Below are 12,731 nucleotides of genomic sequence, written 5' to 3' on the forward strand. Positions count from 1 at the left end.
ATCCTTTCTTAAACTTGTTCTTTGCTTTTTAAGAATAGCTCGGAGAAGAGGGACTCTCCACATTTTACCCACCATGTCTGGGATCAGCAACAAACGGGTTGCTGCAGAGCCAGGCCCTTCTGGGCCCCCAGAGAAGAAGGCAGCAGTTGAAGACTCAGGGACCACTGTGGAAACTATTAAGCTAGGGGGTGTTTCCTCAACAGTACGTATTTCTCCTGCACCCTACCTGCCTTCTTAATGAGCTCAACTTTCTGGCCTTAGTCCTGTTTGGACATAAAATGCCTCTTCTTTTCTTCCCCGCCTCCCCACCCCTCCACATTGTGTTGTGGTGTTGTCATCTTCAATTTGATCTTTTACTCAATGAAGTGGACTTTGCCTGTGCTGCATGAACCACATAGAAGTGATTTCCTCCCCTGTGCAGGAAGAGCTGGACATCCGGACACTGCAGTCCAAGAACCGAAAGCTGGCAGAGATGCTGGACCAGCGCCAGGCCATTGAGGATGAGTTGCGGGAGCACATTGAAAAGCTGGAGCGGCGGCAGGCCACTGATGATGCTTCTCTGTTGATTGTCAACCGCTACTGGAGCCAGGTCTGTAGCACAAAACTGTCAAGTGGCCTTGTGTTCCACATTATTTCAAAGCACTGTGAAGTATGTAGCTTATACCCTTCCTCACTTTTTCCTTCTTCCAGTTTGATGAAAATATCCGCATCATTCTTAAGCGCTATGACCTAGACGAAGGTCTTGGAGACCTCCTCTCTGAACGGAAAGCTTTGGTGGTACCAGAACCAGAACCAGACTCAGACAGCAATCAGGAGCGCAAGGATGAGAGGGAGCGAGGTAAGGACTTGGACTGCTTAGTACGTTGTCATTGACAAGTGGGGAAGATGGACTTCATTTGAAGAAAGTGGTGATATTCTGCTCTCTGGAGAGAATCTTGATTGGCAGTGGTTACCTCAGTTGTTACATACATAACTACACTTACATCCTCTTCCTGTACATCTCTCTTTTTCTAGGGGAGGGTCTTGAGCCAGCATTCTCCTTCCTGGCCACTCTGGCCAGTAGTACCAGTGAGGAAATGGAGTCTCAGCTTCAGGAACGTGTGGAGTCCTCTCGCCGAGCTGTTGCCCAAATTGTTACAATGTACGACAAGCTGCAGGAGAAGATGGATAGTCTATCTCACAAGATAGATAGTGGAGGTATGATTGAGAATTTGATGAATCCCAGTGTTAGACAGGGATGAGGCAGCTTCTGCTTTTTAAATATTAGGACAAGATTTCCCACACTTACACATGCCAACATGGAATGGCAAAATTTTCTGAAGCACTTGGTACCCATCAACTCCCATTGAAGATGATACTAACCACTGACTGCTGAAATCTGTTGAAAGTCTGTTCCTTAAATGAAAACATTAATAATAAGTTATTGTTCAATGGCTTAAATCATGAGATAAGTGCCTGGTATGATGTGTGGTGGTTCACCGTGTAACATGTTTGTCCACTTGGAAATACTTATTTTTCAATTGAACCTTATAACCCTGCAATGGTCTGCCACTGCCTCAGACTGCTGCTGAGCTCATCACTGATTAAATTAATTGATGTGAAGGGCTGGGTCATTTCTGTTTTATGATATTGGGCCCCTTCCATTCACAATTCAGATGCCAGGAAGTTCTTGGGTTGCTTATAGTTTCATAGTTTGGAGACAATCATTCATCTACACAATATGTCTTGGGCCTTTAGTATCTTAGTAGTTGGCATGGGGCTTGTTGCTAAACGCATGCTGCTAAGTGAAGCTGAGTAGTTTCAAACTGAACTGTGGGACCAGTTTGTTTAGTGGTGTCTCCTGAGTGTTGATTTCACACTAACTCACATTGTGCAGAAACAACTATGGTGTGTGTGTTTCATCTCAAACTAAAATTTGCCCTGGGCTCACTTCATTCTCAGGCTGGCTTTCTAGGAAAGTCTGGGAATCTGACCTGAGTGTTTGAAATGTATCTTTTAAGAAGATTTCACTTGGCTCTTCATAACAGACATTGAATTCCTACTTGTTCCGTAAGTTCTCCCCTACCAAACTGTGCTCAAGTAGTGTCAAACACAGGACATTTGAAAGCGTGCTGTTCAGAATGTTGCAACTAAGGACAAAGAAATTATTGTTTATCAGGTTTCTCATTCTTCTCCTCTACCCCCATTCCCCAAAAATGCCCCCATATGGGTTTCTTATGCTGTTATTCAGTTATTTTTGTTCTTTAGTTGCCAGATTGAAGGTTCTTCTCCATGACTTAACTTTTCATATGCTTTTTATTTTCCTTTCTTCAGATGCTTCACTTGTGGAAGAAGCAGTCCAGGAGCTGAATATCTACCTTGCACATGAGAATGGGAGATTGCAGGAACTGGCTGATCTCCTCCAGGAAAAGCACCACATCATGTCTCAGGAGGTACAAGACAAGAAAGTGGAAGCCACCTCTGTGGTCAAGCTTATTAGATTCCTGACTGGAATGCATGGTTCCACTTACACGAGTGTGCAGAATGCATTAAGCATGTTATTCCTTTGGGGAATTGTAAAGGAAAAAATAACAGGTTTGAAGAACTCAAGTTCTGAGGAAAAGAGTTGTTTATGGAGAAATGTCACTGTGTGCCGTACTTCTGCGTGATTCTGAAACCCAGTAACATTAAGTCACTGGCAAAGATGTTTGAGACAAGAGTAAATAGTGACTTAGTAAAATATGCCATTTGTTGTTTAGAGCAGTGGTGCCCAATCTTCTTGTCCTATGGGCTAGATCCAGCTGGCAGGTCTGATGAGGTGGGTGCAGTGGAGGCCTGATCTGGTGTGTGGGGCAGGTGGGCCCCAGCCCAGATCCAGTTGCATGCGGGGAGGGAAGGGCATTGTGGCCTAGACCCAATCTGGCTGCCTGGCCACAGCCCAGCCCACCCCTGATCCAGCTGTGGGGTGGGGGCTGTCTTGGGCCTAGTCTGGTTATATAGCAACAGCCCAACCCAGTGTTGATCTGCCTGGGGGAAAGGAAGGACAGAAGCAGACACTAAGATACACTTAACAATTGCTTGCCTGTTGACCATCATATCCTTTCCATGTTCAGACATTTATTCTGATAGTTTTCTTGCTACCTACTTAAAAGGCACTGGCATCTCATTACAAGCTGATCCTAGACCTCAGTGAGTTTGAATTGCCTGCCGTTTTCCCCCCCATAAAACTCTACCTCTTGAAAATCCAGTCTTTGCTAATGATTAAAAAAGCTGGCTTCCTTTACACTCCATCTACTGAACATTCACTGAGTGTGTATAATAAGCATCTGCAAATATTTCGAAGGCTGAGATCAGGGCCCTGCGTGTAGTACATTTAAGCAGCTGCCATCTGGCTGTGCCAGATTTGCCACCAGATTTTTGAGCTTTTCCAATTTCCATTCTGCCTTCAGGTTGTCTTGCTCCCTGTAATAGGATTTTAGCTCCTGTCAAATTTTGGACAAGGGTGGGAAGAAACCTGTCCCTCTTTCAAACAGATGCTTGAGCAAAATACAGATACCATAGGTATGAGCACCATAGAAAAACTTACTTGAATAAAAAAACTGGAACCAATAAAAAGTTAGTGCTGAGCAATCCAGGAAAGATGTTAGACTGGAATCAGGTGCTGCTTCCCATCTGATGTATGCTGTCTTGTGTCCCTTGGCTACAGTTCTCCAAGCTGCAAGAAAAAGTAGAAACAGCAGAGTCCCGCGTATCTGTGCTGGAGACAATGATTGATGACCTGCAGTGGGATATTGACAAGATCCGCAAGAGAGAGCAACGACTCAACCGGCATTTAGCAGATGTGCTGGAACGGGTAAGCACAGGGCCTTTGTGGGGGTTGGGGCTGGGTAAGGCTTGGTAACACCTTCATTGCTGAGCAGGAGAGAGGGGCAACCCTATTCCTGTGGCACACTGAGTTTGTACTTTAGCGAAGTATTTCAGTCTCAGAATTATGGACTGTACCCCTTTTTGAGCAAATGTTTTAAAGGATGGGACATGTTTGAAGCACTGGGCACTTACTACAATTTCTGTCTTCTTTGCAGGTGAATTCAAAAGGTTACAAGGTGTATGGAGCTGGGAGCAGCCTCTATGGGGGAACAATTACCATCAATGCTCGCAAGGTAAAGCCTGAAGCAAGGGAGAGGAAGAAAAGGTTAAGGTAGATAAGGGGCAGGAAGGATGGTTCCATGTTGAGTATCACAGCTTAGGGCTGAGTCGTAGCTGTGCCACAGATTTCGTGGGAGACCTTGAGGGGAAGTCCCTTGGGTTGTACCTCAGTTTGTGATCTGTAAAATTGAGATATCAGCACTTGCCTATCTCACAAGAAGGTGGTGAGGGTAAGTATTTTAAAGAGATTGTGGACTGCTTGGGTATTATGGTAATGGGAAGGACCATCTTTGTGTGCCAAATGTAGATAAGTGCAAAGTTGGTTTCTTTTTGTTTTTTAAAATACATTGAAAACACTTGTTGTGTTTCTCCCTCAGTTTGAAGAGATGAATGCTGAGCTGGAGGAGAATAAGGAACTAGCTGGGAACCGCCTTAGTGAGCTGGAGAAGCTGCGCCAAGATCTTGAGGAAGTGACGACGCAGAATGAGAAACTGAAGGTAGGAAGGAGCAACATGTCTGTGCAGAATGGGAGTAGATGAAGGCTTTTCTTAGTCTCTGTGGGATGCCCCTCCAGTTCCTTCCTTTAATCTGTTTCTCATGTCTCTGTGTCATGCCCTGTATGTGTCTGGTTATACTTTGTATGCAACAGCTCAGGATGCTAATAGGAACCTGAGGTGTTTGTGACTGGCCTACCTGGTGTAGTAGTGACTAGGCCTGTGTGAAGCAGCAAGTATTGGATTCAGATTTGGATTTGACTGATTCAGACAGACAGTGATTTGATTTGGTGATTCAGATCACTGTCCCGATTCAGTTCGGCCAATTCAGATTTGGAGATTTGGCTGCTGAATCGGCTACCGAAGCTTCAGACAGCCCTAACAGATAGGGATACGTTGCCAGGTGGTGAGGGAGGAAGGGAGTGAGGCTGGGACTAGGGCAGGGACATAGGAAGGGGTGCTGTTCCTGGGACTGCACCGTGCTCCACCTGTCCCCCCATGCCTGGGCTCCATCTGTCCCCACTCACCCCAGCTCCTGGGCTGCGCTGTGCCGTGGTGTAGGCAGCTGGTGTTAACTACTCCTGGGGTGGCTGAAGCAGGGGCTGGAGGGAATAGCAGCAAGTGGAGCCTCAGGCAGTGTGAGATGTGGTGTAGCTTGTCTGTACTCACCCTAGCCCCTGCTGTAGCAGCCCCAGGAGTGACCAGTGCCAGCTGCAATGGGAACTGTCAGTGGGTGCATGGGGGAAAGGGAGGTGAGCTCTGCCTCTTGCTACTCCACGCGCCCTGGGAGGGCTGCAGGATGGGCAGTTGTCAGGCTCTTCCTGGTGCTGCGTGCCCCTGGATCTGTGTGCAGGATGATAGTAGGCTGCCACTGCAGACTGGGCCTGGCGGCGGCACCAGGCTGACTTCCTGGCACTTGGCGCACCTGCCCTGAGCACCAAAAACAGCCCAGTGCTGCCACCAGCTCCAGCCTGCAGTGACAGCCTGCTGTCATCGTGTGTTCAGGTCCAGGGGCACTGGGCTGTTCCCAGTGCTCAGTGTGCCCGCCCCAAGTGCTGGTAAAAATCAGCCTGCAGCAGCAGCCTGCTGTCATCCCATATGCAGATCTGGGGGCATGCACCCCCAAGAACAACCCACAGCAGGCCTGCAGCCCTGGAATCTCCACCAAATCAAAGCTTTGCACAGCCCTAGTGGTGACACCGTGTGGCCATTATAGGGAATTATGGATATGTACCTAATTTGGTTTTTTTTTGTTCTCTGTCCTGGCTTAATCCATGAGCAGTTCTGTAATGACCACCTGTCAAAACTAATTTATATCCCAGCAGAGATGGGATATCCTTGTTTCCTCAGCTCATAGCTCTGTTTTGAGGGAACTAATAAAGAGTTTAGTGATGAACAATCCAATTATCTGAGTGATCAAAAGAGAGAGAGTAGCAGATAAAATTTATTTTTCTCTTTTGCTTCTTTTTAAAACTGCTGCTAAATTAGAACAAACTGACTCCTCAACCTGTTTCACCTTGTTGCTATTCAGTTTTAAGAACCATTCTATTTGTTTCCAAAATAGCTGACTTGCTGCCTCTGTGAAATCTGTTGCTTTGTTCAGTGGCTGCCAGCTGTCAAGTTATGGAAATATTTTTTAATAGATAACATAGTTCACATGGAGGTCAAGAAGGGGGTGGGCCAGAAGATGGACGAGGCTAGTCCAAGTCCAGTTCAAAGCATGCTGGCTGGATGGTGAGGGGAAGTTTGCCATGCTGTTGTCTGTGCAACCTTTCTAGACTCCAGGTTGTTAATTCAGTACTTTTCATCAGTTCTGAACTCTTACACATAAGACTCCTGCAGTGGGAAAAGTTAAGGAGGAAATTACCCTACTTTGTGCCAGTTCTGAAAAGTGCAAGGGAGTTAATAAAGGAGGGGGTTTGGTGTACTCAGACCTCACAGAATGGGAATCAAAGATGAGCTAATAGTTCTTTGTTCTTCACTTCTCCTGTTTTCCCTGTGGGACCATCTACCAGATAGAGCTAAGGAGAGCAGTGGAAGAGGCTGTGAAGGAGACACCAGAGTACCGTTGCATGCAGTCCCAGTTCTCAGTCCTGTATAATGAAAGCCTCCAGTTGAAGGCTCACCTAGATGAAGCTCGCACTCTGCTTCACGGCACCCGCAGTACACATCAGCGCCAAGTGGAACTCATTGAGGTAATTGCCTTGTGCCTCCATCACTTCCTCTTTGAGGTCTTCCATTCTGCCCCACAGGGCTTGGTACCTACCTCATCCATCAGCTCTGCCATTTCCATGGCTATCTGACAGGCTATGAAGAGCATCAAGGATACTGCAATGGCTATTGCAGTCTTGGTTGCTTGGTGCCTTGCAGGAGGGGATTAATACTCCTTATTTTGTTTTTTAATGAAAGCAACTTGATGAGGTGAGACAGTCCTGGGCACAGCGCTAATCTCCCTCTTGTTCCCCAGCGAGATGAAGTCAGTCTACACAAGAAGCTGCGCACAGAGGTGATCCAGCTGGAGGATACTCTGGCGCAGGTCCGAAAGGAGTATGAGATGCTGAGGATAGAGTTTGAACAGACTCTCGCTGCCAATGAACAAGCAGGTACTGGATGTCTTTATTGTTCATGTCACACTTTCAAGGAAGAAGATGCTCCTTTTGGCATTTAAGACAGAACAGTGTCAAGTTAGTCTTTGTCTTTTAAGCTACTGCTAGGTGTACTGACAAGATTTCTGAGTGCATTTGAGAATTGGTTTATTAATAGCAGCGCAGGGGTTGTGTAGTGCCAATACACCATCTTTCGTGCCATTAGAAACTATTGTATTGAGAAAAGGGTCTTTAATAAGCCCAAATGCTTAGGAAAATGGTACCATGACCAAGACCTATATACCTTTCACTAGAGATAGGCAAGAGAAGGGATTTTCAATGTAGCAATCAATTTATAGTCCTCGTGGCCCCTCAGAAGTCTTATCAAAACTCAGTTTGCCAGTGGGACGAAAAAATCTGAATAGTTATGTTAAGACAGGTCTGTCCAACTGGCAGGCTGCCTCTGGCCTGCAAGGGGTTAAATGTGCAGCCCCCTGGGCTCCCACCCAGTTGCTGTTGCTTTTGCTCTGGCTGCTGTGGCAGCCAGGGTCTTCGATACAGGATAGTGCAGCAGGAGGCCTGGTGAGTTTGTCCATGTGGCAGTGCAAGTAAGGGGACTTGGATTGGGGGCATGCACAGCTCATGCAGTAGCAGAGGATGGGGAATGCATAGTGGTAGCCAGGGGGCTTCCATGGTTGGGGAGGAAGGAGGGCAGGAGCTCATGCTTCTTGTGCGGCAGTGATGTAGGGGATTGTCTACACAGTGATGGCAGTAGTAGGGCTTCTGCAGCAGCGCCAGCAGTGGTGGAGGGTTTGTGTAGCAGGAGGGCTGCACATAGTGGGGGTCCCAGGGAATCTGTGTGGCCCCTGTGACATACACCCCACATGGTAGTTGGCTTTGGGCCTGTGACCTGTTTGGCCTGTGGCCCCTGGCTTCTCTGAAGTTGGACAGCCCTGTGTTAAGAGTCAAAGGGCTAGTGATTTTTTAAGAGTATATAGTAGCAAATAAAGCCAGTACAGTTTTATTCTGCTGGTGCAGTGTCCACGTGTTGTATAGCACGAAGAAAATTGTGTTTGTGGTTTTGGAATGTCTGTTGCTTTCTTACTGTTCTGGGTAAATAATTACCAGAAAGATACAGTATGAAGAATAGCAGTGAAAATGCCCAGGGCAGAAGAGAAACACTGACTGTGGCTTGTTGTAACCTGGTTTCTTTGTGCATGTCTTGCAGGGCCAATCAATCGGGAAATGCGTCATCTTATCAGCAGCCTCCAAAATCACAACCACCAACTGAAAGGAGAGGTGCTGAGGTACAAGCGCAAACTGAGGGAAGCCCAATCTGACTTGAGCAAGGTATCAGAGCTGGAGATGCAGGAACCTAATGGAGAAAGCAGAGAGGGAGGGGAAACCAGTTCACAGCAGAGCAAAGGCTGGCAGTCTGTCCCATACATAAATTTCTCCTTGGTGCTAGCAGGTTTCAGGGGATAGACTGCACAGTTTTCCATTGAGCAGTCTCATCTTGGATTCCCTCCTCCTACCAAGTAGACTGTCCTCGGTGACTGCATTCTGCTCTATTAAGAGCACTGGCAATAACATTTGTGAGGGAGATCGGCAGAGGGATTCCTACAGGGATGGCCATGAGGATTGTGTTCTGGCTGAGAACTTCTCTCACTTACTACATTTCTTTTTGGATCCTGCCCTCAGACTCGCTCCCGTACTGGTAGTGCCCTCCTGCAGGCCCAGTCCAGCACTGAAGACACAAAAGAGGAACCACCAGAGGTTAAACAAGAACCTGATGATTCCTCTGCTCAAGCACCTGCACCCAAGGCAACCCCTGAGGACACTAGTGATGCCAAAGCCAAGCGAGATGAAGAGGAGAGGGAGCGGGAGAGGCGAGAGAAGGAGAGAGAGCGAGAGAAGGAGAAAGAGAAAGAGAAGGAGAGGGAGCGGGAGAAGGAAAAGGAAAAGGAACGGGAGCGGGAACGGGAGCGGGAGAAGCAAAAACAGAAGGAGTCGGAGAAGGAGAGAGAGTCCAAGGAGAAGGACAAAGGGAAGCATGAGGATGGGAGGAAGAAAGAGGCTGAAATTATCAAGCAGCTGAAGGCTGATCTCAAGTAAGAAGGATTGTTCTGCCTCCCAGCTTGCTTTTCTTATCATCATGGTCTAATCTGGGAGTCTTGGGGGAATGTGGTTGGAAACCTGTAGTTAAAGTGTTAGCTGCTGGAATTAGAGACAACTCTGCTTCATCAGATGACTGATTCGTGATTGTATGAAAAAAAACAAAACTGGTTATTTTATGACTGCCTAGCCACTGAAAGCCAAGTCAGTCACCTCAAGGTAGAGGTGGCATTTAGAATCCTGCAGGGCAACCAGGGCTGATAACTGGTTTGTAACTAGCATCTGGAGACAATATGGCTTAGCAGGGGCTGATTAGCAAAGGCAGTACTTCTCATTGTCTTTGATCTGTACCTGAGGAACAGATAGTGTGTAGTTTACTATTACGGTAAGTGCTTTGGCCACTCTCTTAGGCCCTCCTCAGTGTGTCCATTCTTTGTTATGGATTTCTCCATGTGCCCAGTGTAAGGAGAGCCTCATAGTCTCCCTCAAGCTATGTTGAGACTGAGAGAACTCTACCTTTTGCTTTTGGGCAGACATCATTGCACAACAGCACTTCTCCCAAATTCTCAGTTGTGTTTTTCTTTCATTCTTACCAGGAAGGCCCAGGAGAGCCAGAAGGAGATGAAACTGCTGTTAGACATGTACCGCTCAGCCCCTAAGGAGCAGAGAGATAAAGTTCAGCTCATGGCGGCAGAGAAGAAGGCCAAAGCTGAGGTGACCACGTCATTTTTCTCTTTGTTGCCTGATGCCACCTAACTGGTGATCTTGAAATGCATTATTTCCTCTTTCTGGCTGCAAAAGATCTCACTCCTTCATTTTCCTGTGTTAGACACCATGAAGGTTGGAGCAGACAGTGTACTGTGTTTGGCAGAGCCCTTCTCCATTGAGCAATTGAAGTATCCTTGTAATTGGTTATTCCCTGGGCTACGTTTTGGCAAAGGAATCTGTTGCTACTGTATTTACCCAAATATAAGAGGAGCCTGAAAATAAGACAACTCAATATTTAGATTCTATATATGAAAAATGTATAAATTTGTTATAATTGTCCAGGTATAGTATCTAATTATTGGAGGTTTGTCTTGAATTTGTCCCCCTCCCACTGCTACAGCAGGGCAAATAAATTTCGGGTCAGGGAGCCCATCCCAACTTTTTCCCCTTGAAGCCCCTTCTCCTGTCTCTTCCCACCCCCCACCCAATCAGACCCTGCTGTCTCTGAGCACATGGAAGTGAATTTGAGAGTCCTGACTTTGAAATAAATATGCCAGTGTAAGGAGAGCCTCGTAGTCTCATGTTGAGACTGAGAGAACTCTGCCTTTGCTTTTGGGCAGGCATTATTGCACAACAGCACTTCTCCCAAATTCTCATACATACAATACCATAGACTTGGTTCATCCAGAATTGTTGCATGTTATTTTTTTTAAACTCCTGCAGGTTTTAGCACAGGTACTCGATAAACAGACTTTTAAGCAGTACTTCTGTACCTACTTATGTATGGTATGAACTGCATGGTATTAGTCCAAAACCAAAAAGCTCTTGATTTACCATATTTTTTGTTAGGCTGGGACCCAGCTAAGTCAACTGCATTCCAAGCCATGCTGACTGCAGAGTTCAGCACTGCTCAGGATATGGATATACTTTAGATTCACCAAGGATCCATGTGCTAATGAGCCCTCCACCCATGCCTGGAGTCATCTGTTCTAGTCGCAAGTCCTGGGTTACTCGACAAATATATATGCAGATAGGTGCAGGGCAACCTGGTCTGGCTTAACCTTATGGAGGGCGGGGCCACACTAATATGTGACAGCCTGAGAGCAGAGGCAACAGAGGGATTCTGGGGAACTGTTTAGGGCCCCATTTGGTGACGTTTGCCAGCTGCTTAAGGCTGGTAAAGGACAAACAGGGATCATTGGAAATGGCAAAGAAAGGTGCAGTTCAGCTGGGGGAGCGAAGGAGGAGGTCTAAATATATGCAGTGTAGTGACTCTCCATGACTTTTAAAAGAGTTGGCACTGAGGGGGATTGTGCTCAGTGGGCACTACCTTGTATCTTATTCAGATTGGCTGTACTAACTTATTCTTGTGGGTGGTTTTGGGAAACACCATGTATCTGGGTCCATGAAGGCAGTTTCCTCTAAGCCCCCAGAGGATGACTGTTCTTCTGGCATGGTTTAGTACCTGCTGAAGTGTTGGGGCTTAAAGCCCACTTTATGGAAGTGGGAGGCTCCTTCCTAGCTTGCTTCTGCGGCCATATGGCTGAGGGCAGGTGAAACTTGGGGACATCGAACCCCAGACCTCCGGGCTTGAGCCTGCATGTAGGATGCCTGCCAAAAGTCTTTGGAAATATCTGAAGGACCTGGTGGAGGTGGAGGATGTTGGTCGGTTCCCAGGCAACCTATGGTTCTGGACTGACGCTTGGATTTGGACTTGATTTGGCTTACAACACAAACAAATTCTTAAAAAAGAAAAAAGAAATGGTGGTTTTCCTGCTGGCAGGGGAAGACCATGAACATGGTAGGGGGTAGTACCCTGACCAAGGTAATGGATAGTTAGCCTCCCACTTTGATTTCCAGTGGGAGGATCTCAGCTACACACCAACTTTATGGAAATGAGAGACTCCTCCCTAGCTTGCTCCTGTGGCCATATGGCTGAGGGCAAGCAAAACTTCAGGGCATTCAAAACCCAAGCCTCTGGGCTTGGGCCTTCACATAGGATGTCCACCAAAGGATATGGAATATCTGAAGCCTCAGGCAGGTGTGGAGGATGCTAGCTGGTAGCACAGCCACATATGGTTCTTGAATGATTCATACAAATTTGCAATTGATTTGGCTGATTTGACTTGGGACATGAAAAAATTTCCATAAAAAATTAAAAAAAAGGGGGAAAAAAACTTTTCCTCAGTACATTTGTCTGATATTGGCTGTGTGTTTTATAGTCATGCTCAGTGTTGGCTGCACTGAAATCATCTTTCTAGTTGGTTTCAATCACTGAGAACGTTGTTTTAGGTAGCATTATATTGTAATATAAGAAAAGGCTTAGTATTTCCATCTGTCTGTCTAACACTGGGGGCCAACTACACATGCACCCTGGAGAGGGCAGGCGGCAATTTGCTGCATGGGCCCTGCCCCCTTAGGCAGGGAGCTGGAGGTGGAGGAAGCCCTTTGGCTTTAAAACTGTATTGACTTGTCCTGGCTCCTGTCAAAGCTGATAGGAGTCAGGGGCAGTAGGACCCAGCAGGAGCCTCAGCAGGACTGAGCAGCCCAGCCCAGCCCCTGACTGCAGGCACTGTCAGCACCATGTGGCTCAGCTGCATCGCCAGAGCAGGGAGCACAGAGTCAAGCTGGCAGGGTGTGTGTGGGTGTATGTGTTGCTGTGGGTGTGTGGTAGGTGAGTGTGCAGCCAGGAGCAGAGTGGGTG

At 47.0% G+C, this 12,731-nt stretch overlaps 1 protein-coding gene across 2 annotated transcripts in view; it reads left to right on the forward strand.

The window, feature by feature from the left end:
- The window catches only part of RNF20 (ring finger protein 20), a 34,524-nt gene that overhangs the window by 5,796 nt on the left and 15,997 nt on the right, over positions 1-12,731 (forward strand). For both annotated transcript variants that reach the window (XM_019517078.1, XM_019517079.1), the window contains exons 2-14: positions 34-202; positions 422-589; positions 691-838; positions 1,015-1,197; positions 2,314-2,432; positions 3,686-3,832; positions 4,062-4,139; positions 4,503-4,622; positions 6,635-6,814; positions 7,087-7,222; positions 8,433-8,554; positions 8,906-9,315; positions 9,916-10,033. In XM_019517078.1, the coding sequence (XP_019372623.1) occupies positions 74-202; positions 422-589; positions 691-838; positions 1,015-1,197; positions 2,314-2,432; positions 3,686-3,832; positions 4,062-4,139; positions 4,503-4,622; positions 6,635-6,814; positions 7,087-7,222; positions 8,433-8,554; positions 8,906-9,315; positions 9,916-10,033 (2,058 nt within the window). In that variant the 5' untranslated portion in view covers positions 34-73. The remainder of the gene's footprint in view (positions 1-33; positions 203-421; positions 590-690; positions 839-1,014; positions 1,198-2,313; positions 2,433-3,685; positions 3,833-4,061; positions 4,140-4,502; positions 4,623-6,634; positions 6,815-7,086; positions 7,223-8,432; positions 8,555-8,905; positions 9,316-9,915; positions 10,034-12,731) is intronic.

Source organism: Gavialis gangeticus, unplaced genomic scaffold (assembly GCF_001723915.1).
Source record: "Gavialis gangeticus isolate Ggan-Ray unplaced genomic scaffold, GavGan_comp1, whole genome shotgun sequence".
Taxonomy (NCBI): Eukaryota; Metazoa; Chordata; order Crocodylia; family Gavialidae; genus Gavialis; species Gavialis gangeticus.